The sequence below is a fragment of the Chrysochloris asiatica genome, unplaced genomic scaffold (genome assembly GCF_000296735.1).
Source record: "Chrysochloris asiatica unplaced genomic scaffold, ChrAsi1.0 scaffold00087, whole genome shotgun sequence".
In the NCBI taxonomy this organism is placed as follows: Eukaryota; Metazoa; Chordata; class Mammalia; order Afrosoricida; family Chrysochloridae; genus Chrysochloris; species Chrysochloris asiatica.
This window is the reverse complement of record NW_006408605.1, coordinates 10679847-10705445: the sequence shown is the minus strand read 5'-3', so window position 1 is coordinate 10705445 and position 25599 is coordinate 10679847. Positions and strand designations below refer to the sequence as shown.

At 35.4% G+C, this 25599-nt stretch overlaps 1 protein-coding gene across 1 annotated transcript in view; it reads right to left on the bottom strand.

The window, feature by feature from the left end:
• Window positions 1-2067: 2067 nt before the first annotated feature.
• ANKHD1 (ankyrin repeat and KH domain containing 1) overlaps window positions 2068-25599 on the bottom strand; it is a 155643-nt gene continuing 132111 nt past the window's right edge. Inside the window, exons 19-34 of the mRNA XM_006866150.1 lie at window positions 25099-25241; window positions 24170-24383; window positions 22266-22441; window positions 21890-22052; window positions 17809-17904; window positions 17143-17259; window positions 15730-15901; window positions 14304-14760; window positions 13683-13829; window positions 11839-11988; window positions 10074-11680; window positions 5711-5887; window positions 4400-4600; window positions 3707-3882; window positions 2869-3033; window positions 2068-2582 (exon numbers count right to left, since the gene is read on the bottom strand). Of these exons, the coding sequence (XP_006866212.1) occupies window positions 2523-2582; window positions 2869-3033; window positions 3707-3882; window positions 4400-4600; window positions 5711-5887; window positions 10074-11680; window positions 11839-11988; window positions 13683-13829; window positions 14304-14760; window positions 15730-15901; window positions 17143-17259; window positions 17809-17904; window positions 21890-22052; window positions 22266-22441; window positions 24170-24383; window positions 25099-25241 (4221 nt within the window). The 3' untranslated portion in view covers window positions 2068-2522. The remainder of the gene's footprint in view (window positions 2583-2868; window positions 3034-3706; window positions 3883-4399; window positions 4601-5710; window positions 5888-10073; window positions 11681-11838; window positions 11989-13682; window positions 13830-14303; window positions 14761-15729; window positions 15902-17142; window positions 17260-17808; window positions 17905-21889; window positions 22053-22265; window positions 22442-24169; window positions 24384-25098; window positions 25242-25599) is intronic.

Sequence of the window (25599 nt, the reverse complement as noted above, 5' to 3'; positions counted from 1 at the left end):
CAAACCTCAGAACTGCAAACATTCTAATGACTTCCATTGATCTCTTACCATATATTCTACCTCACCAGTAAAAAAAGAAAGTGTGTGTTAGGGTTAAGGGACTCTTTTGAGGTCATTTTGGTTCAGTTTTGTTTTGTTTTCAGAAGAAGAAAGTCAAGCCCAGAAAGGTGAAATGACTTGGCTAAGGTCATATAGCTTGCAAGTGGCAGAAATGAAAAGAGAATTTAGGCTTCTGACTCTTATTCCACTGTGCGCATACTGCCTCCCTCCCAAATCCCTTATATATTTTGAAAGTAATTAAGTTCTTACCTGAGCTAGGTTTTATCCAACGTTCAGGTTGGTAAAAGAGCAGTAAAGTAATGCCAGGAAGAGGCAGGCAGAGGAAGAAGAGATTGTAGCAGACGAAATGGGGTAGGGAGTAGGCTACGGGGATCCAAATAGAAAGAAAGGAAGGCAGTGCTGGTAAAGGAGAAGGGAGGAAGGTACCCTAAAGAACTACTCCCAACTGCACAGCTCCTGTTTCTTCCTAATTCTCCAGGGTTTTCTTATGATTGCCTCTTTTTTAGCTTCTAGCCTGAGATAACATTTCTCATTTTATTGTCCTCAAGGTGCAGAATATTGGTGTGGGGGTTCCTCCAGAAAATTCAAATGTAGTGTTGACAGAACAAAACTCACCTTTTCATTCCACTGAATAATTTGCTTAACATTTCTCCCTAGTGCATGTTCACCAAGAGCAATTTCATTCATTCTACTAATTTGGGGATTTTATTTGTTGATTTGGGTGATTTTATTTGTTATAAGAGGGACCAGTAAGATACATAAATGATCTAAGGGATCTTTTGCCCCCTTAAAATGATCAAGGGGAGGTCTCTTGAGAATACCTGATGTGATTATCAAGCACTACAAAGCAGCTTCAATACCAGTGATGCTTTCCAAATCCATTCAAAATCGAAAATAAATGAGCTTAATGAAGTTCTCTCATATGTAAGATTATATGGAAGACAAGGGAACCAAGATACATCTTACACAGTAAAAACATGGTGTGTCTCATCTAGTAATGGCTTTAGGATGTGGGCAGAGAAGATTAGAGTAGAAAAGTGCTGCCTGTATGGTTTTGCCACTAGCTACCACTCTTTCTGTGCATTCTCCTGTGCCTTGATATGTATTTTGGTTTCTCTATCATTCCCAAACATTTCGTTGTTGTTTTTAAGATTTCCTATATGTAAAACCAGGAAATTAAACTATATTAAAACACACAAACAAGTTGATGACTGTTTTTTCAAGTGGGACAGTATTTCCTTCTCTATTGCATCAGATTCTTGGCATAGATTATTGTTTGGCCAAAGCAACCCATCCCCAATGGTCCTGTGTTCAGCTTGTTCAGTATATATGTTCTTCATACTTGGGGCTATGGAGCTAAACTCAGAATTAATCACAAATTTATAAACATTATTCAGTTGATCTAATGATACAACAGAATTACAAGATTTACCCCTTTCTATGCCCCAACTCAAGTAAAACTCATAATTGAATAAATTTTTTAAATAAAGAAGCACAAAAGGAACTTTAAATTGATGATTTGGGAGTCCCTAAGTTTAGAGAACTGGTGTGGCACTATAGGATGAGCACTGGACTGCTAACACCACAAGGTTGGTGGTTCAAACCCACCAGCTGCTTGCCAGAAACCCTATACATGGTCATATGAGTCAGGATAACTGGAATTCACTTAATAATATTTATTCTTTATCATTTGACTTAAAATCCTATTTTTCTTATGGACTTACTCATGATCTATAAAGAGCTAAATCTATCAGTGGCCTATCGGCTTAAGTCAGATAAGACACATACTTCAGAGGTTTGAAACTTCCTCACATGTAAGATAATGAAGACAACAAGGAAATAATGTTTACCACACAAGTAGATCACTAGTCTTAAAAGTACTTTTTCAAGAAAGTCTAAGAAGGAATTTGTGAGAAGTCTGTTACAGATAGAGTATTATCAAACCTATAGCAATATGACTGTGAATTGGGCGACACCTACATGACCACTGAAAGGATCACACCCCACTTCTAAACACCGTTCCATCTTTTTATTGAATATTCTGGTAAATATTTCACATTAATACAGTCTACATTAAGTAGAGCCACTATATGACAAGAAATTTACTCATTTTTTTTCCTTTTAAGTATGTAAACAATTATACATGTATTTACTGTCCTAAAAGGTTGAAACATGTAATCATCTAATTCTCTTCTGCAAATAAGTAGCATTCAGTATGTTTAGCCAAAGCACTAAGTTCATCTGATCTTAAGTTCAAAATGGCTAAACTAACCAAAGAACATAATCATGTGGATAGGAAATAAATTTGTTTTTATACAATGGGCAATCAAGTTTCCATTGCTAAAGCCTCAGAGAAAATGTCTTAGTTAGGCACATTAAAAAAAAAAAAAAAAAAAAATCCCCAGGGTTCTTCCAAGGTCATAGGTTTCTCAAACAAGGCTAAAGAGTAAAGACCTTCTAACTTAGTTGACATATTTGAGATGCATGTTTCCAATATGAGGTGCCCACGTGCCAGGCCAAATCTGAAAAGGGGGAGGAAAAATTGGAATTTCTAATTAGGAATCTTTAGACATTTATAAAATAAATATATAAATGCAATGGCAATTCACTGTTATTGCCTAGGAAGAATAAACATACACGAAATTAAACGTTTAGAATCGTCATCTTGATATTAAAAAAATTTAGATCAAGGTGGTCAGATGTCACTTCTGATATCCAGAACTTGTACTACCCACAGAATTAAAGGAATGACCTGACAAATCTGGAAAATAATAAAGATCAAGGAAGGGCACAATAAGCCTATTTTACCTGCTGGGCATCAGTGCATTCGGTTGAATTTTGGATAACTTTTATCATAGGGTTCCAGGCAGGATCTGGGTTGTGAAGTCCATTAAACAGAGGGCCTCCTGGAACATCAGCAAGTTGAGGATGAGAGGGTATTATGGTTCCTCCATACATGGAAATCGGAAGACCCTAAAAAGGGTTATAAGTGAAGATTTCATACCAGTTTAGATCTTTCACATTTCCCTTCAATTTAGCACTTCATTCAAAGAATGCCAGGATCATATAAGTACAGCACAATATAGTACTGAGAAACCAAAACACTAGTCATTTACATTAGCAAAGCTTTTCAATGAGAAGAGAAAAACAAAAAAAATCTAGCATCAAATCACTGGGAAATGTCCCATATTTGATAAACACAAATAATTACTCTTCACTTTCTACATTTTAGTTTCATTAAACTTGAGCTAAGAAGTAAACTGAACCTCCCATGATTTCTAGCAATCATAATCTAACTCTGTGGGAGCAAGAAAGGTCTCAGCATTGAGCACCTCAGAGAGCTCATGGCCAACTTTTTAGAGGGGCAGCTAGGCCTCCCTCAAACCTGTGACAGGAGAACACAGAGCAGCAAACCCTAAATTCCTGTTATTTGGGGAGGAGTGGGTACATCTTCAGGATGCTGTAAGAAGAGACTACTGTTAACAATACAACCCACTCTTAAAATTGGGCAAAAGACACGGTAAAGTCATGGAAGCAAACTAGTTACATCAAATGGGAGAATCATTTTAATACAAACTACTCCTTAACATGTGATTGAAGTAGCTTGCAAAGTGTCAGATAGTCACAATGATATCTGTCAACTTACTTTAGAAAAATCCACAAAACCGCTTGCCATAGGCTGATGAAATATATTAGAGGGTGCTACCATTCCAGAGCCATCTCTCTCCAATGGTTGGTGCTGGGAGAATGTGCTTGGGTCTGATAATTGTTGATGCATTGGATGGTTCCCTATCACAGACTGTGACCAACCTGATAAGCCTTCTGGAAAGAAGAATTGAGAACAGAGTTTGATACTTATTTGGATAAAACAGTAAAACATTAACAGTTTGATTCTTGTTTCATACTGAATTTTATCGAAATCATTTTTCTGAAAATCTCATGGCATACTCGCTAGTCTCCTCAAAAAAAAAAAAAAGTTCCTGGAAAACTTTAGTTCTGAATACCCCATTCTACCTGTCCTTTAAAAGATTTATGTGTTCTCTGGAAGAACTCAAATGACTTGCCCATTCAAAATTAGAAAGCTTAAGAGGGAAAGGAAGCATGATTTGAATTTTACTTCTGATTAACACTATATTTATTATGGATGCCATAATCACACCAACTAACATTCCAGGCTCTGGACTTGGAATGAATTCTTCAAAGAATTACCTTCCCTGATAGAGTGTAATGTCTAGAAACTAAGTTTTATATTATATGCTTTTAAAAAAACTAAGGTTTAATTGTAAAATTTTACAATTTATTTGATATATTCTTCCAGATAGAAGGCAAATAACAGTACCTGACACAGCATTGACACCAAATGACCAGATTCCACTGTGACCAACAGGTGCGACAAAACTGGTCCCTACAGGGGCTTGTGCAACCGAACCTCCTTGCCGAATCCGGGCAAGTCTCTCAGTTCCAATGGGGGGAGGTATCTTTCGATCCTGACTGGCACTGCCTCCTTTTGGTTGGCCCAATGTTGGTGGAGCAGAAGTGGCTGAAAGAGGTGAAGATGATCCCGAAGAAACAGATGGAATAGAAGAGTCACCTGGTGGCAAAATATTTCTCTATTGTTATATTACACATAAAGACTAATAAGCATATGAGAAACCTTATGGGAAAGACCTATTCCACAACATAGGCTCTGTAAAGAAAAAATTCATTTTATAAGATCATTCAAATAAAAAAATATTTTCTATATAAGCATTATTCTTAATCACATTGGTCTATAAGTATAGTCTTAAAAAAAGAAAAGAAAAAAGGCCAGATTGAACTGAACTAGGCTAAAAAGGAAGAAGGCCTAACATATACTGACATTAATCTTAACCAATATATATAAGGGAGCTTCAAAAAGTTTGTGGAAAAATTCTATCATCTTTTAATTCCATTTTTCTATGAACTTTTTAAAGCCCTTTGTATCACATTTCAAATTAATTTAAATGTGGTAGTGTAGCATATTGTCTGCTAATCAGCTGGTAGCCCTCTGAACTTGCTAGTTTTTTTTTCTTTTCTACAGTCCTTTTTCCTTTATAAGGAAGATAGTCAAATGTTAGCAAAACATTGTAGGATCCAATTCACGGATGTTTCTGAATTCAACTTTCAGGTAATTTGGGTGATTTTCCTTGTCAAAAAGGCCAACACTCACTGACTACCTCTTGATATTCAATAAAAATAAAATCTTTTCTAGTGCCAGACATTTTATCTGTCCTTAATACTGAAATAAGCCAGAAAAAATTAATACTTTCACATCTGAATGACAATAAGTTTCCTAAAATAGGTCAATGAGAAATTATATCAAACTATTTACATAAATCCAACTTCTATTTGGATTTAATAAGTTATTTCCCAATATGGCCCCCAAAGAATTTTTTTGAAGTATCTCTTTTTGTAATCTAAGTCTCAATGAAAATATTTCTGACTTAGAAGAATAATTTGACCCTGGTTCTAAAATTTCCTACCTTATAAATGACTGACAACTTTTGACATGATTGCAAGACAAACCTCCGTATACCATTCATTTAATTTACTCAAACAGTGGTCCCTGAAACAAAAAAAACTTAATAACTTATTCAAGACATTTTGGGAAGAGTCCCTCCAGGATTCCTACATGAATTTGAGGCGCTTGTCCAAGGATGGGGAGAAAAATGTTGTCTGTTGAAACTAGGTGTCCCAACAGGAGCTGGCCCTTGTAGGAAAACTCGTGTTCCTGGTATGCTGGAAAAGCTTGTCAGAGGAGTAGAGGAAGAAGATGCGGAGCTTCCTGATGGATCAATGGACGGTAACCCTGAAATAAAACAGGGCCAAGACATCTAATTAATGAAGGCTTTAAAAAAGAAAGGCCAGGGTTACTTAAAAAAAAAAAAAAAAAGCATGAGATTTCTTTTTATAGATCATAGCAAAAAGAATATACTTATATGATCCCATATGGCACAAGCCTATTTGTGTGTGTGTGTGCAATACAGAAGAATACTACCAAACAGTACTAGATTTGGAAACATAAACCAAATGTTTAAGAATGGAGGCATGAAATCAAAGCATGTAGTGACTAAGTGGCTTCTAGATCAATAACGTAGGCTTTAAGTTTTATGAAAAATTTCAAAGTAGAAAGTAAGCCATTTCCTTTGAAAATAAGTAACAAAGCCTACCAATGTGTCCTCTATCAGAAGGAGAAAAAAACCATAACTACTGAACTTAGGGCTAATTTTAGCATCCTGATTAAAAAAAATTAAACAATTAGAAACGGTATCCAAGTTTCTATCTAGTTTGTGTAGATATGAACTTACCAATCTTCTCAAATTCCATTGCTTTCTCTAGAGAGTGTGTTAAGGGAAAGGGGACAAGGGTCTGGAAAAAGATTATTAACTGTCCATTTGGGAAGAATTAGCCAATATTAACATTAAAAATTGGTTGAAATTCTCTCAAGCAGGCTTATTTTCAAAGAGTTTTAAAACAGTATTGAGATATACAATTCCATGTTTTTAAGTATATTCACAGAATTGTGCGACAATCACTACAATCGATTTTAGACCATTTTGGTCCCTCCTAAAAGAAACCCCATACTTACTAGTTGTCACTGCTTATTCCTCCCCACCCTATATTCCTACTTCTATGCAACCACTATACAGGGCAGTTATGAGTTAAAAACAACAACAACAAGTAACCACTAATAGATGTTCATTCTATATTGATTTACCTATTATGGGCATATTGTATGAATTAAATCAACATGTGGTCTTTGTGACTGGATTCTTTTTACTTAGGAAAAGGTCAATCTATGTTGTTGTTTAGTTCCACTGAGTCGGTTCCAATTCATATTGACCCTGTTTAAGGTTTCTGTGGAGCAGCTGGTGGGTTTGAATGCTGACCCTATGGTCTGCAGTTCAATGCTGATCCTACAGCACCATATAAGGAGTCTAGGTTGTAGCATAAATCATATCTAGGTTGTAGCATAAACTAATAACTTCATTTCTTTTTATTGCTGACTAATATTCTATTATAACTGTTGCTGTTGTTAAGTGCCATTGAGTCAGTTCTGACTCACAATGACCCTGTATAGAGTTTCCAAGTAGTGGCTGGTGGGTTTAAACTGCTGACCTTCTGGCTAGTAGTCCAGTACTTATCCAACAGCACCAAAGCAGGGCTCCATTCTATTATATAAATATTTCATATTTTGTTCTGATAGCGTAGTGGTTACGAATTGGGCTGCGAGCTGCAAGGTCAGCAGTTCGAAACTACCAGCGGTTCCGCAGGAGAAAGATGAGGCGTTCTGCTCCTGTAAAGATTTACAGCCTTGGAAACCCTGTGTAGGGTTGCTATGAGTCGGAACCGAATCTACAGCACATAACAACAACAACAACATATTTTGTTTACCCATTCATCAGTTGATAGACATTTGGATGGTTTCAACCAATTTCTGGCTATTATGAATAACGCTGATCTAAATACATTGTTGTTGTTAAGTGCCGTCAAAATATATCTAGCAGTAGAGTTTATAGATTAAATGGTAACTCTGTTTAACTTTTTCAAGAACTACCAAAGCAGCTCTACTATTTTACATCCCCATCAGCACTGTGTTGTTGTTAAGTGCTATTGAGTTGGTTCTGACTCATAGCGACCCTGTATAGGGTTTCTGAGGAGTAGCTGGTGAGTTTGAACTGCCGACCTTGTGGTTCACAGTCCAGTGCTGATCCACAGTGCCACACCATTGTATGAGGGTCCAATTTCTCCATAACCTTCTCCATCTTAAGTATTGCTACTTCTGACCTGAAAACTAGAAAAGTAAACTACACCCCTAAGAAAAGAACATCGACAAAAGAAACCATATAAGCAATTAAGAAATGAGACCAAATACTGGGCCTTAGAAAGAAGGTCAAAGATTGATGTTTTCTATTACGACCCAAGTATTGGCAAAGAGCTCTTCCTTTATTGTGGGGCTGCTGAAACCTCTACTAGTTTCCCCAAAATGAAGGTCAAAAGAGATGCTTAATTATAGAAATGAAGGGAAAAAAGCCCTGAAGAATATTTTAGACTATAGAGGGCTTATAATTAATTACAACAGTTATGTTTTCCTGAAAAAGTAGGCAAATAGAAACATATCTGAAATGAAAGCTAAGGCTATACCACATCCATAAACTCTCACAGGTTTTAAACAACACAGATCAGTTATAATTAGCAAAAGAGTAGCATGGGCTATAAGGCAATTTTCCAATTAGAAGAGAAATGCTAAGTGGCGACAGTACTTCTTTCCCCCATTCTAGGTCAGCCACAATTTACAATTTATTTTTCAGAATACTGCAGATCCAACTAAAATCAGCTCTTAAAACTCTAGAAAATAGATTCTGGTTTTCAAATATTCCCAAATTACCACTGACCTCAAACCTATATTTTCCCCATAATGCCTTAGCAGTTAGTTTCTAATTTTAAGGAAACAACAGCTGAATCTGTGTTTAAAAATTTTTTAAAAAAATAAGAGCCCACAAAGGACTGGACCTCTTCAAATAGATGCATTTAAGGTAGATAATAGGAGGGTAAGTATAAATGTATTGCTACTAGGGTTCCAGACGTCTAGTGTGTCACTCGACAATCAACACTGGACTGCGATCCACAAGGTCAGCAGTTCAAACCCACTAGCTACTCCTCAGAAACTACACAGGGTTGCTATCAGTCGGAACCGACTTGACAACACCTAAGACTAGGGTTCAAGTTAATACAAGCACAGGTTTATTTCTAATAAAATGTGTGTCTCTGGGATCAGTTGATGAACATAGACAAGTTATTTGTAATACATGCGTCTTAGTTTCATTAAAGAACCTTAAAAAAAAAAATCAAAGCAGTGGTTCATAGGGGATCTGCTGGGCTAGTTAAATTCAAGGAAGAGAGGTCAACTCAGAAGATTATGATATTTGTTTGGGGGGACTTAAAAGGGGTAACCTTGTTAGATTTTCTTACATGGGAACTTACTAGGAAGAAGTTTTAAGAAAACTGAAAACTACATTGGTGAGAAAAAGCCAGGAAAATTGCAGTGAAGAATTGTTTTTCTATCTCGACAATGGATCTGCATTCACTGAGGATAGCAAGGGCTGTCCTATGAGAATTTCACAGGGAAATCTTGCCCCATTTACCTTTTAGCCTTGATATGACACCTTCATATTTCTTTTTTGTTCCCCAAACTCAACAAAACATTGAAAGTGAACATGATTTGAGTCCCTGAAGGGTACCAAAGCTGCCATTTTGACAAGGTATAAATAGAAGAGCATAGAATTATTTGGGGAAGGGTCGTTGTTAAGTGACCCTGTATAGGGTTTTCGAGGAAAGACTGGTGGGTTTAAACCCCTGACCTTACAGTTAGCAGTTCAGTGCTTAGAGATGGAAACGTTGCCTTCAGGAGTGTACAGATCTAGATGGAGTATATGTGTGGAAACAGTAGCTTCACATTTTGTTATTTTTGTTTGATTTTGCAGCAATGTTTTTAAACTTATCTTGATATATAGTATTATTAAGCAACACCATTTTATTATTCAGTCTGAGCACCCAAGACTGAAAACAAAGAATGTAAAACTATGGACTGGTTCCTAAACACATCTGAAATTTAAACTTGAAAAAATGTAAACATTCGCTATGATTAAAAAGAAGTCCTATTACTGCAAATTTGGAATCCTTAGAGCATTCCCCAAGTCCTTTCTTTGTTACAATCATCTTAAACCAATTCCAAGAAAATGTACAATATCACTATGAGGGGACAGAGAAATCATATAGAGAATATAAAGTAGATCATTATATATGAGCAATTCAATCACAGCTACGTTTGTATACACACAACATTCATTAAAGAGTCTGTTATTTATGATATACTCTCACTTCTTTAAGATCAATTATTAGGTGCAAAGTAAACATTTTATTATTATCTTGGAAGATCAGATTATGCTGTTAGAGACCCAAACTGAGCTGCAGCAATAATTAAAATAACTTACCAATAGGACTAGAAGAAACTCTCTGGGAAGGTGGTCTGAAGCCAGGTGCCTTGGAGTTGTCAGGATGCACATTTTCCAAGTGTCCAAGTACAGAGTTACCCAGGTACGCTGACTGAACAGTAAAAGAGGCATCTGCAGCAACTCTTGAGGACAGTGGACCATCTCCCCAACCCTGATTAGCTGACACCTGACTGCTATCAAAAAGACTACTGAAGTGATTGAAAAGTGTGGCAGGGCCAAATGTAGGTGGCAAAGATTTATTTGCTGGGTTGATGTGCATCTGAGAACCATTCATAATGTTCATGGCTGAAGAAAGCTGCACTGCAGCTGGTGGGCCTTGAGGTGGTGTTAAAGGAACTGAATTGGTAACAAAAATAGACTGGGGATCTTGGTGAATAGTTGCATTTGGTACCACTGAGTAAAAAGAACCTCTGGGCTGCATTCGATGAGAAACTCGAGGTGCTGGTACAGCTAACTGAGGTAAATTATTGGTGTCCTGATTATCAGCAGCAACCAATCTGGGTGATGCCAAAGTCAGTGGAGCAGGTTCTGAGTTAGATGCAAAAGGCATAGGACTTAAATCTGACACAATGGATGGCTGTGCCTCCTCCTGTGTGTTACTGGAGGAAGGAGGAGGACTACTGGATGAGTGAGTTTCTGGAGCTCCTGGGGTGTTGCTGGCAGAGCTACTGCAACTATTTGCAGTGGAAGATGGGGTACACAGGTTTGCCATTGGCTGGTCCTGTGTAGACACCTTCTCTTTGGGGGTTGGCATGGCAGAGAAAGACTCCATCTTTTGTGAAGACAGCTGTGCTTGAGAAGTACTTGCAGGCAGAAATGTGGTAGGAACTTGCCCACTAGTGATAGGTGCAGAAGAAACAGAAGGCAGAGAACTACAAGTGCTCGTCACAGAAGAAATCACTGTTGCTGGAGGACTCATCTTAGGCACACAGGCAAACAACTGCTTTCTAACTGATGAAGGAGTCCGGGTACTAGTCACACACAGTTGCTGACTGGCAGCAACTACAGAAGAGACAGTGATAGGACAACTGGCAGTAGTTAGTCCAGCAGATTCTGAGGATAAAACAGTCCCATTCTGGTTAGGTAGACGGCCGGAATTACTATGTTTTGGAGAGCTATTTGAGTTGCCAGGATTCACAGGTCTTACTGGGAATGGTCCCCAAGTGTTAGGAGAGGGTGAAAAAGTCCCTCCAAACTGAGCCATGGGTAAGCGAGGATGCCGAATCTGTTGCATAGTTTGAGCAGCCAGCAGGGCAAAATGAGGATGGGAGTAAGCTAACGGTAAAGAAACTGGGAAAGAAGAACGTACATTTGTTGGAACGTTCTTATTAAGTTTATTAGTGGATTGGAACGTAGATAATGTTGTTGCCTGTGAAGTTACAAGAGTTGGAGCACCCAAAGGAAATGTATTTTTACTGGAGGCTGCTGTGGTGCCTACTCCAGATGAGAAATTTGCATGAATAGATTTGGTGCTGACAGGTGTTCTGATGTGATTTTTTGGAATTAAGTCTTCCAATTCCTTAGCAGGATCTTGAATAAGTGCATTGATAAGCTGAACTGCATATCTTGTTGATTCTGTACCACCCCTGGGGAACAAACAAAAATAAGACCAAAACCATCAAAAAACAGGTAATTAATATTAATGATCAAATAAAATTCTTGATTGTATCATACTTAAGAAAGTATGTTTCCTATAAAAATTAATTTTATAACAGAACTAGCAACATATATCTCTCATAATTACCTTATTGTGATCATTCTTTCACCATTCTTGTCTTTTTGTTTATCCACATCAATATGGGCACCAGTAACATCTTGTATAGCAGTGATATTGCATCCTCCTCTTCCCATTATCCTGGACACTACTGAGGCTGGAACAGACAACTTCTTTGACCTGTAAAGTGAAGACTACACATGAGCTTATGAATTCAGATGTCTTTGCAGAGTAAGTGGTCTTTATAAGATGTCTCAATAAATATATGCCATATAAAATACGCATACACAATTTATATATTGTCTCTAATTTTACTTCAGTACATTCTGGATTTAATATGGCACTGCATTTTAAAACAATAACCACATTCAAATTAGTCACAGACTAGGTAAATACTTTTGTTGTTGGTAGATGCAGTCGAGTCATAGTGAACCTGTGTACAATAGAACAAAAACACTGCCCAGTGCTGGGCCATTCCCATTCCATCCTAACGTCTTCCCTGTGTTTAAGCCTATTGTTGCAGCCACTGTGTCAATCCAACTTGTTAACGTTATTTTTTGCACTGATTCTCGACTTTACTAAGCATGACATTCATTTTCAATGACTGATCTCTTCTAATAACATGTCCAAAATATATGAGACCGAGTCTCACCATCCTTGCTTCTAAGTAGCATTCTGGCTATACCTTTTCCAAGACAAGATTGTTCTTATGGCAGTCCACACAGTAAGAGGGAGCTTCAAATGGTTCATGGAAAATTTACATTACCTTTTCATCCTACCTCTCCATGAACTTTTTGAAGTCCCTTCATATATTCTTTGCCAACACCATAATTCAAAAGCATCAATTCTTTGGTTTTCCTTATTCATTGTCCAGCTTTGGTCAAACACCTCTTAGATTTCAAAGTGAATCTTTGCTTTATAACAATTTAAAGAGATCTTTGGAAGCAGATCTGCTGAATGCAATACATTTGATTTATTGGCTGCTGCTTCCATGGGCATTGACTATGGATCTAAGCAAAATTAAATCCTTGACAATTTCCATATTTCTCCATGTTGCTTCTTGGACCAATTGTAAAGACGATGTTTAGTTTCTTTATGTGTAATCCAAACTAAAGGCTGTACTCTTTGATCATCATCAAAAAGTGCTTCAAATACTCTTTGCTTTCAGCAAGCAAGGTTGTACCTTCTGCATATCATAGGTTGCTAATTAGTCTTCCTGAAATACTGAAGCCTTAGTTCTGCTTCAGATAGTTCAGGGTCTCAGATTATTTTCTCAGCATACAGACTGAATAAATATGATGGAAGGACACAATCTTCATGCATACCTTTTCTGATTTTAAACCATGCAGTATTCCCTTGTTTTGTTTGAATGACTGCCTCTTTGTCTATGTACAGATTCCCCATGAGCAAAATTCAGTATTCTAATTCTGAATCTTTCCAATGTTATCCATAATTTATTATGATCCACATGGTCAAATGCCCTTGCACAGTCAATAAAACATAGGTAAACATCTTTCTTGTATTCTCTGATTTTAAGTAAAGATGCATCTGATGTTAGCAATGCCACCCCACGTTCCATGTTCTCTTCTGAATCCAGTTGGAATTTCTAAAAGTTTACTGTTGATGTACTCCAACAGTTTTTTAATGATCTTCAGCAAAAGCTTGTGTGTGATATCGATACTGTTTGATAATTGCTGCAATCTGTTGCATCACTTTTCTTTGGAATGGGTAAGCATATGGATCTCTTCAAGTTGGCTGGCCTGGTAGCTGTTCTCCAGATTTCTTGGCATAGATGAGTGAGCACCTCCTGTACTGCATCAAGTAGTCTCTTTAGAGTTTATGAAAGTTAACAAGATGGGACTGATTCTACTCACCTTCGTACAACTTCTTTCCATCCTTCTTCTCTTTTTTGTCCCCTTTTAGGGCTAGTAAGGTTCAGCTTTATGTTTGTAGAGTTTAATGGTAATGAAACTGACTTGTAGCTTGTTGATAGCGAATTAGGATTCACTTCACCTTCAAGTCTAATGAGATAGAAATATTAAGTCCAATAAAAGATGTATTTTAGGACAGGAACTCAAAAAAAAAGCTATGTGGAACTCAAGAATTTCATTGACAAAAGTTATGCTAAAATATTTATTTGCATTAAGACTTGACACATCAAATAATCAAGAAATCAGAAACTATTTTAATATTAAAATGGATTCAGAAGATAAGGGTTGGACTATAATTGATAAAAATGACAGCTATAATAAAATCAAGGTATGCTAATATTTTCAACTTCAGACTATGAATCTTATGTCTAATAAATGATTTTCCTGATTAGCATATAATAAGAAGGATTTTGATGACTTTCAGAGTTTGCAGTATTAAAGACAGATAATGTGGTAGACTTAAATTGTTTAAGACAACTTATATTTAGAGAATTTATCAAATTCTTATGGTAGGCATGAAAAAAGGAAAAATGGTTTTAGAGTTAACAAATCCAAAAACCTTACCGTGTTTGAGTTTTGGAAGTGGCAGTATTTGTCTTTTCTTCTTGGGAATGGAGTAGCACTGAGGGATATCTCTTATCACTAGAGGAATTCACATCCATAGTGAAATTCAACTCTTGACTTTTACCACCACTACTACTCTCACTGTTGCAATCTGTGCTGTCCAAGTTATCTGAATCACTATTTCCACCTGCACCACCACCTCTAGGTTCTCCATTTATTTTATTTTTATCTGCCTTTTGTTGTGTTAAAGGCACATGTTGTTCTGGTAAGACTAAATGTGCAGTAGGAGGAGTCTCTTTTGTTTTGTTCTTCTTATTTTTCCGATTGGTACTGGGCGTTGTCACCACGTTGGCCCTTTTCTTCCCAAATACATTTGTGAATGTTGTAGATGTCGCAGAAATTCCAATTGTAGTGGTAGTTGTTGCACTAGGAGGTTCTATGGGAACTTCTTGCTCCACTAAAATTACCAAAAAGGATAAAAATCACACTCAGAGTCATAGATCTCAAAACAAACTGTGACAAAATATATCCAGTAATTAATAATAACTCCATCCTTTAGGTTATATTTTCCTTTCACTGGTATTCTTGGGTACACAAAAAAACATTAATACTGTTAGAGCAAATATATGACATTATATACTGATGTTTAACTTGATATGGAACATCCACAAGTCATTAATTTTCTTAAATCTGAAGTATGAGACTCACTAAACAACGAAAAACAACAATATAGATTTAAGAATTAGAATTAGGATTATATCTTCCAATTCTATTATACAATAACTAAAGTTCTAATTATTTTGGAATTAGAACTCAAATAGAGAAAAATTATTTGCCTAATATACACACTAGTGTACTGTATTATAAATAACTCTTTGAAAGTAATGAACCCAGTTGTTGAGTGCCGTCAAGTTGATTCCAACTTATAGTAACTCTGTACAGTGTTTCCAAGGAACAGCTTGTGGGTTTCAACCTCTGACCTTGTGGTTCATAGTCTAGTGCATATCCTACAGTGCCACACCAGGAGTTCAATGAACACTAGTCTGTACAAATATTTCAGCCCTATATAGCTCTGACCCTGAATCTCAACTAAAAGTTTATTGAGGAACTGAATCTCTCCCCAGTTTCTAATAGGGCATGGAGGTGTGGGGGGATAATAATAAGAGAAAAACTGGCAAACTTCTTACTGTTTTGCTTTTAGGATATATACAATATTTTACTAAGTGACTTAAATTATAATCGAACTTCTTCAAATTATATGCTGCTTTCTCCCTAATGTTTATACAGTTTACAAGGTAAAACATTTATAAGTATTTACTATAAAATTCAATAATCAATTCAGATTAAACCTTCATCAAATATTAAGTTAACTAAAGTTTATAGACAATGAGAATTTAATCACTAATTCAGATGGGTCATTTCTTACCATCTTCATCATTTTCTTCTTCATCTTCATCCTCTGGGAGTTCTGTGTTCTCCTTAGGTTTGTTTTCCTCATCTTCTTGCTTCTTTTTCTGCTCCTCTTTTTTCTTTTTTCTCTTTTCTTTTCTTTTTTCTCTCTTAGCTGCAAGGGCCTGTTTTCTGCTTTCTTCTCTCGACTGTGAATAAAGAAAGTGTATTATTTTCCTAATAATGCAATCACTTTAAATAATGAATAAAAAAATTAAACACATGGAATTTTCCATAAATACACGTATACACACAGAAAACTAGATTAATTTGGACATCAGACATCATCAATTTTAAACTTTTGTGCCTCAGAAAACACCGTCAAGAATGTAAAATCACAACCCAATGAATAGGAGATTATGCATATGTGTTTTTTATTTCTAGATTTTTAATTTTGCTGTTGTTAAGAATATTCCCACTACATTTTATGATTATTGCTAAGATAAAGGTAATGATTTCTGCATTATCTATCTTAAATCCAATTTGCCTAAGTAAATTCTTATTATTTTTTATGTTTCTCTCCCATTGTCTTAATTTTTCTATAGCAAGAGACATAACTTCATGATACTCTCATTTTTCCATTTTCAATATTTTAATATTTTAAAAATTTTGCTGCAATGCTCACGATCTCTCCAGAATGATGCTGATTAACAGTAGTAATAGTATGTTGTATTTTTTCTGACTTTAATGATATATTGTAATATTAGATAAATATTTATTAAATTAGCAACCTTGTCTTTATTAGTTACAAAGTTTTGTTGTTATTGCTTTAAACCAACGATCAATGTCAAAATTTTATCATCTCTTAAGATGATCATGCATTTTTTTTTTTCCATTAATCATCAACAAAGTGTCTTCATATTAAGCTATGTCTTGCATTTCCAGAAAGCTCTATTTGATCATGGTATTTGTTCTTTTAATAAAACTTCTGGAACAATCAACACTCATTATTTTTCAGGTAAGAAGACAGAGCCTTAGAAAAGTGATTTTGTTTTTTATTTGTTCAACATTTCTGTATTTTACTACAAATCCTAGGATTCTAGACTTCATTCTTCAATTAGAGATATGATAAATCATTTAAAGCATAGGTCTTATAATAATTATGCAATTTTCATTGTCTTACCAAAATTCATCCCAAACTAAATATTAAAACCACTTAGGCAGTAGTGTCATTTGGTAAATGTGATCTTCCTCATTTACCTCATTTCCTCAAAATACTTTTTATGAATTACAGGTCAGAATAACAAAGTTGATATGGTTTGATAATATAGTAACTATTTACTTTAAAACAGATTTTATTAAAAGATTAATGGCCCCATACAGGTGACAAATCTATTTTAGCAGGTCTTTAGCAATTTCTAAAAGGGAAACTATTTTTTTTTCCACTTACCTTCTCTAAGTCAAGTTCTTTTAAAAGAATACTTGCATTCTTATTTGCTTCTGCAGCCTGCTGGTCTTTAGCCTTCACAATTGTCTCAACACATTGATGGCATTTTTTCAACAGTTCCTATAGTGAAAAATGGAATGATATATATATAAGAACATATGACATAAATAGGCCAAAGAATAAATAGGCTGATGAGCACACCGAAGTCCTGGAGTTAAAGTTCAAACAATTGAACTTCACCAAGTCAAATTAAGTGATTGGAGTCTCGTTGTATGTCAACCTTACACATCAGTGTAAGGTACGATTTCCTAAAAAGTGTATGTGTGTTCTTAGAAAGTCTCCTAACATAATACTGCACAAATCAAATCTGGCAAATGATTTAGTTATAAACCTTTGCTGCTGTCACTGACTGCAACTGTGGTCCACAATAGGAAACAAATAATGTAGTTTATAAAAAGTATTATATCCATCCATTTTGCAAATGGAGAAACTGAGACATAGAAAGATCAAGTAATTGGCCTCTTACAAGGCAAAAAGAATAGGTCCCTAATAGTTTATATATTGACATGTAATTTTACGAATAAAACAAAAATGTGATTAAATAGTATTTTTGTGGTAAATATATATATATAATAAAATATTTACCATTAAATAGCATATTAAACTTACCTTATCTGTAATTGTTGCTATGTATCTCATACATTCAATATCAGAAGGGAACTGATTGACTTCCTTCACCAAGTACTGAACAACTTTAACATGACCCTAGAGACAGTAAAATAAAAAACTTAACAGAATCCCTTGAAATTTTGCCTGTGTGCTTAAAAGCTTCACAGTAAATTTAAAGGTATGTTAATATCTACTATTATCAATGACATAATAAAATGATATTACTTAATAGTTTACTAAATTTAAAATTTACATTATGTAAATAAGAACAATGTTTAGTTTATGAACAGAAAGAAAATGATTAAGTATAACATATTCAAGAACAGACACTGGATCAAAAGACTTCTGATTTTAATTATCCTACTTCTCAATGAACATAGAAACACTTCTGTAAAACAATAATACTTCCTAGAATAAATCAATTAATAAAATAAAAATAGGTATTGGGAAATGAATCACAGTATAAAGGGAAATTAATCCTAAAACAAAGAGGATTTAAAAGTTTTATTTTGGCTCTACCTTATTAAACTAAACGATGTGGACTATTGCAATTACCTGCTTGGTATCTAGGTAAAAACACTTTGTAAATGTCACTATCAGGTACCAATAATCTAAGGTCAATTCCAAGCAAATCTATTTTAACATAACCCAGGTTTCCATTTTTACTAAATTCTCAAACATCCTCAAGAATTAGTTTGATGATGACAAAAAAATCAGAACAGGCATAAGGAAAAGTCCTAGGGTTAGAGAAATGTTTTACATCTTTATGGGCCATAGGTTACATTGGTGTATGTATTTATCAAAACTCATTAAACTATGGCAACTCAAGATTTATGCAATTCATGACTGAGTTCAACCACAGTCCATTGACTCCTATTGACCTGGAGATGAGAGAGAAGAGGAAGGGCTGGTTGGTTCAAAGTGTGGTGAGACCTGGGGACACCTGAGCCCACGGACAAGAACACAGTCACAGAGAGCTAGAGCTGAGAGTGAGACATCCAGATGATATGAAGTGAGGGGAGATGCACAAGAACACCCAAACTTGCAGACAGTACCCATTTGACAAAGTCCCAATGGCTTGATAATCAGAACTCAACTAGAGGAAAATAAACAAATAAAAAAAAATTTTTTTTGGATAAAGGAAACAAGGGTAAATTGCTACAATTTGATGAACTTGACCTATACTCATGGAGGTAGTAAGTCTAAATACCAATAGAGAGGGAAGGCGTCTTCACATCAAGTATCAATGCTATTCCCTCTGTACATAGGGTAGATAGGGATGGGCAACTTAAGACAACAGCTACCTAAATTAGGGGGAGGAGGGCTATAAAGGCATCAAGGTTTCATGATGAAGTTTACTTTAAGAGTGTGTGGGAGTTCCCATAAGTTTTCATCTTATCTAGATGGGTCTGGTAAAAAGAGATGGGGATAAGATTCTTATGATTCAATAGTGAGTAACTGTTACCATGACTAATTGCGACTGTCACAATTGTAAAGGTAGAAGTTTTGTAACAACACAGGGGAGTGGTTAATCTTACACTCCAGGACCAGAGGACCCTAGGACCATCAAGGGAGAAGAGCACAAGCAGAATATGTGACCTTATCCAGAGAAGCAGCGATGCCAGAGACCGAGGCAGCGATGCCAGAGACCGAGGCAGAGATGGGGTGATGGAGAGGGGGAGTGGCTAAGGACTCTAGATTCATTGGAAGAGAGGTACTAAGAGCTGGTGACCAGGAGGCAGACTTGCAGAATGTGCCCTTTGGAGAGGTGTAAATTATTATATATGCCTGAATGTATTTTGGTTTTTGTTTTAAAAAGAGCTAAAGTGAACAGTGAGAAATACTGTTAACTGATGGTACATGGAGGGAATTATAATCACTGTAATGAAACAAGGTGTATGTATGATTTGTTGAATGTAAAATGATGATCTGCCCTGTAAACTTTCACTCAATCCACTATAAAAACCTTAAAAAAAAAAAGGGGGGGGGGAGGAGAAATGGAGGTAAATAAATAATCAAAATCACAATTATGGGAGAAGTAATCTGATGGGCAAACTAATAAGAACTATAACTATTTTGAAAATAAAAGTAGTAAACTTAAAAAAAAAAAAAAGATTTATGCAATTCACTCCATGTAAAGGAGCTCTGGTAGCGTAGTGGTTATGGATCAGGCTGCAAACCGCAAGGTCAGCAGTTCGAAACTACCAGCTGTTCCACAAAGATTTACAGCCTTGGAAACCCTGTGCAGGGTCGCTATGAGTTGGAACCGACTCCACGGCACATAACAACAACAACAACAACAAAATTACACCTAATTATCTAGAAATATGTTAAGGTTTTACTTAAAGTCACATAGTTTACATTGCTATCATTTAATATCTATTTAGTGACCCACCTAGGAATGAACCCTGGTGACACTGTTGGGTAAGCACTGGACAGCTAAACAATTAGCTCATCTGGAGAAAGAGGAAGCTGCCTGCCCCTGTAAAGATTTATAGCCTCAGAAACCCTAAATAGGGTCGCCATGAGTCAGAACTGCTTTTTGTTGTTGTTGTTTTTAAAATATGTGACAGGAGTCCTTTGGTGGCACAAATGGTTAATTAAGTGCTTGGCTACTAACCAAAAAGTTGTTGATTTTAATCCACTAAGAGATGTCTTGGAACAAAGTCCTGGTATTTCTTTTCCAAAAACAAAAAACCCCTATGGAGCACAGTTCTACTCTGAAACACATGGGATTGCCATGAATTGGAATTGATTTTATGGTAGCAGGTTTTAGTATGTGCCAGGCATTTTGCATACACAGTGTTGAACAGTGGTCCACATGGAATTTTCAGATCAGTTGGAGAGATAAGCATTAAAAAAAATAGCACATTGAAATATATAATTACAAATTGGAATAAATTTTATAAAGGAAAAGAATGTTTTTGCTGTTGTTAGGTGCCATTGAGTCAGTTTTGACTCATAGGGACCCTATGCACAACAGAATCAAGCACTTACTACATACTATATAAGAGAATTTTTATTTTTCAGATTGGGTGTTAGAAAAGGATTCTGAGAAGTGGCATTTAAAATAGATGCTGAAGAATGGACAGGGGTAAGACAGAAGAAGAGGAATAAACAAAATCAGTGACTAAAGGACCTAAGACAATTGAAAACATGGTGTGTTCTAAGCCAGTGGCTGGACTGTAGTAAGCAGTGGGGGAGGAGCATGAATGATTGATCTGATGAGTTCGGTGTGCGTTTTATCAGGCCATGCTAAGGAGTTTAATTTATCATAATTGCAATGAAATGGGAAGGTTTTTTGAAATATAGCAGACAAGCTGCAAGAGGCAACTTCAAAACTGCAGAAAAAAAAAATCCATTATCTTTTAGTTCCATTTTCAATGTACTTTTTGAAGTAATTATATCCCTTATATAATAAAATTTTAAGTAAGAGTCAACTCCTTTCTTTTGCTCCTTAGGTAGTAAATAAGGAGCCTTAGTGGCAGTGGTTAAATGCTTGGCTTCTAACCAAAAGGTTGGAGGTTTTAGCCTAACAGCTGCTCTGTGGGAGAAGGCTATGGCAATCTGCTTACATAAAAATTATAGCTTTGGAAACCTAAGGGACAGTTTTACTCTATCCTGTAGGGTCACTATTAATTGGAATTAACTTGATGGCATACAATAACAAGTATAGAAGATCTGCCTGTCTGCATGTAACATTTTTCTTAAATCTTATGTTTTTTGTCCAACGTAACAATAAACTAGCGATTTAAAGTTGATTCTTGATTCTGGTGTGGTACTATAGGACTGCAAACCACAAGGTCAGCAGTTCAAACCCACCAGCTGCTTCTCATAAACCCTATACAGGGTCACTATGAGTCAGAATCAACTCGACGGCACTTAACAATAACATAATGAATTACCATATGGTTTTTACATTTGGCCACAGAAAGAGTAGAATCATAGAATAGTGATTGGTGTATAGCAATAAATATGGGAAATATACTCAGTTCACCAAGGTCAACAAATCTTTCTCTCATGGTTTCAACTTAGAATTGATTTTAAATGATCAGATTTTATCCCATACACATTTAATTACCTTACGAAATGCTGACATAAGGGGCGTAATTTTCCGGTTATCTACTGCATCCACATCAGCACCTGCTTGCACTAGCAATTGAACTACATCAAAATGACCGCCATTGGCTGCCAGCCAAAGTGGTGTGTTTCCCTTCTTGTTACGAACATCAATATGGGCTCCCCTATAAAATCAAAGAATGTTAATACAGTTTGTTTCTCATGAGAAGAGACTGACTGACTTCTAGTTTTCTCTATCATGTTTTGTTATTTCTTACAAGATAACATGCAAATAGTCTTATCTTGAAAATTTCAATAAAATAAAAACAACTTTTATTATTTTAAAGTCTCTGAAAAGTGAAAGGGACCATAAGAAGATCTGTACAAAATTTACCCACCTATTAATCAGGAGCTCACAAAATTTGTAGTGACCTTTGTCTGCTGCTATTGTTAAAGCAGTGTCTCTAGAGGAAGGCACAGGGGGTGCATTGACATCTGCTCCTTTGTCAAGGAGAACTCTTCCAACCTCTGCATATCCTCCAGAAGCAGCTTCCATCAAGGGGGTAAGACCAGTCTGTTTAAGACAAAATTTTATGCAAGTAAATTACTGTAATTTCTTTAAAAGACCACTATTTGATGATAGAATGGATGTAGGACTAATGTTCTCCCATGTAGACTATCACACAATTTACAACAGAACATTTATTTAATTAAAAAAAAAAAATAAAATACCACTATTTGTGATTTTTCTCATAGAAGAATATTTGTAGTCTTGAATTTTACTAAACAGTAAGTCAAAATTGTTAGATGTATCAGAATAAAATTAACTTATCATAGCACATTATCATATGCAAGAAGGGAATGCCATAATTTGTATACAGTTATATATTGGGTAATAATAACTTCTCTGTACTTTGGATATTATATTTGAAAAGGACTATAAAGAAAATTAAGTGAGGCACAAAGTTAAATGGGAAAATTTTTGTTCAAAATCATTCTGAGTATGTAGTTTCTTTCCTAAACAACTCAGGATAAGTTCCTTTACTTCTACTCACACTTGCATAAAATAGATTAAAATATTGGATTTAAAAATTGTCTTGAGCATCAGTCTCCAGGCATTTCCTAATATTGTTGTTGCCATTTTATCTACTCTGACAGGACAAAACACTACCTAGTTCTGTACCATCCTCACAATTGTTGGTAAGTTAGAGCCCATTGTTGTCTACATGATCATTTCCCAAAATAGTCTGGCTTTCTCTAAAAGCTTTAATAGATAAATGAGGTACACTGAGTATTTATAATACAAAAAGACAAGCTGGATATAAATAAAGGTACACTTCGCTTTGTGCAATGAAAAGTTTGAGAGATACTTATAGCTCCTCATTTCTTAGATTAATAAAAGAAAGTAAATGTTATATTACGTTTTAAGAAAATATAATAAAGTTCAGGGAGAAAATATAAGAATTTCATTCAAACTTCTTCAATTTGAAATGCTTATCAGATTGGTCATTGTATGATTACAAAGATTTTCACTTAAACTACATTATCTAGGGTTCTAAACATATAGCAGTTCTAAAAAAAAAATTCAATTAATGGGTATATATCTCCTACATTCTAAATGTCAAATAATCATGAAACTGTCATAATTTGTCACAGTCAGATTTAATTAAAAAAAAAACAAACACACACACAAAAAGATAAAACATTGCAATGGAATCTATTTCAACTCATAACAACCCTTTAAGACAGAGTAGAACTGCCCTATACAGTTTCCAAGGCTGTAATCTTTACAGAAGCTACATTTTTCTCTTGGAAAGGTTGGTGAGTTTGAAATGCCAAGCTTTAGGTTAACAACCAAGTGTACCACAAAAGCGCCTTTTAGATTGGACTTTAGCTGTCCTAATTTTATAATGTATGCATTATTTTTTGCTTGGGATTTTATTAATAATAAACACATGCCTCATTAGAGTTCTTTAAATATCCACATTAAAAAAAAAAAGCCAACATAAAGGACAATCCAAAATAATATATTCAAAAGTTGCAGATTGGAGGATTAATAGGCTGAGGTTGGAAAAAGTTCTGATTCTGTTTTCTTAATCATTCATTTTCCTTAGTAAAGTCATGAATGAGAGTAATAGGTAATGTGTCACTCACCACCTAAAGTAGAAGTCCCCAATCTTGTATTAAGGCATTAGTTTTAACGTATGACAGTATAAAATACCATATTCAATTTGAGTTGAAATGTCATGCTCTTTCTACTAGAAAAATATTTGAAGTAGTTGACAAATCATAAATTGCTTACCTTTGCCCTATGTTCAACATTGGCTTTTCGGTCTAGAAGCAAACTCACTACTTCTGCTCGGCCTTGGAAACAGGCCAGGGTGAGAGCTGTGTTCCTATTGGTCTCTATCTGGGCGTTAATATCTGAACCCATATCAAGCAGCAGTTTCACTGCAGGAACATGTCCATTCATTGCAGCCAACATTAGGGGAGAAATGCCTAGTTTACTTCCAGTCCTAAGAAGGAAAATGTGCTTAAAAATTAAAATAATATATAACCTATTCTTTTATAAAAACACATAGAGAACATTAAAGATGAAAGTGTTTCAATATAAAAGAAAGATTTCTAACATCAATGAATAGATTTTCTTTTTAGACTAATAATCAGGAAAGGAAAATCTCACAATTTAAAATGTAAACCCTACTTATTAAGTACCATTGAGTCATAGTGACCCTGTACAGGGTTTCCGAGGAGCAGCTGGTGAGCTTGAACCACCAACCTTCCAGTTCAAACAGCTTTGCAGTCTGGCACAATAACCCATAGTGCACACCAGGACACAGATTTCCAACTATTCATAACAAACTATAATCTGATATGAGATTTTTTTTAAAAACAGTCACATTACCTGAGATAAGCTGTCAATACTTATAAGCATGTTGTAGTGATACTTGTTGACTCTGAAACTTAAGTATTACCTTAATTAAAAATGGTTTATTTCCAAACACTCAGGGAAAGGCACTTAACTCTAAGGTGGCTATAGTTAAGTGCCATTGAGTTGGTTCCAACTCATAGCAACCCTGTATAGGGTTTCCAAGGAATGGCTGCTGGGTTTGAACTGCTAACCACATGGTTAGTAGTTCAAAGCTTATCCTACAGCACCACTCCTGGATTCCTAACTGTAAGGTAGTAATTTACTGATCATGAGTAATAAAATATATGGCTAGGTAATACCTTGAATTAATTTCTGCCCCAGCATTAAGCAAAATCTTAATGATATTAACATATCCTCCAGATGCAGCTAGACTCAGTGGTGTATAATCAGACACATTCCTATGTTCTTTATTTGCACCTCGAGCCAGCAGCAAGTCTACCACCTGCAAAGTAAAATATGAACAGAGAAACACAATTTACACCAAGGGTTCAACTTGTAAGGAAGGAAACACAAAGAAATAAGAATTATAATTTCATTAGCTAAATATCTGGCATTTTAATTAGATTTAATGATGCCCTAAGTATTCATATATAAGTACTAGAGATATGGGTTCAGTTTTATATCAAGAAATTTAGAGTTTTGAAATCTCAATTACATTAAAATACTTTCTGTTTGTCAAGTATGAGGCAATGAATCTGCATTTCATGTTAGGATTGTGGTTCATTCAACCCCAATATATATAAGGTAAGGTAATATTTTATATAGCCCAAAGGGCACAAAACAGATTCTTTAAAAGGGCT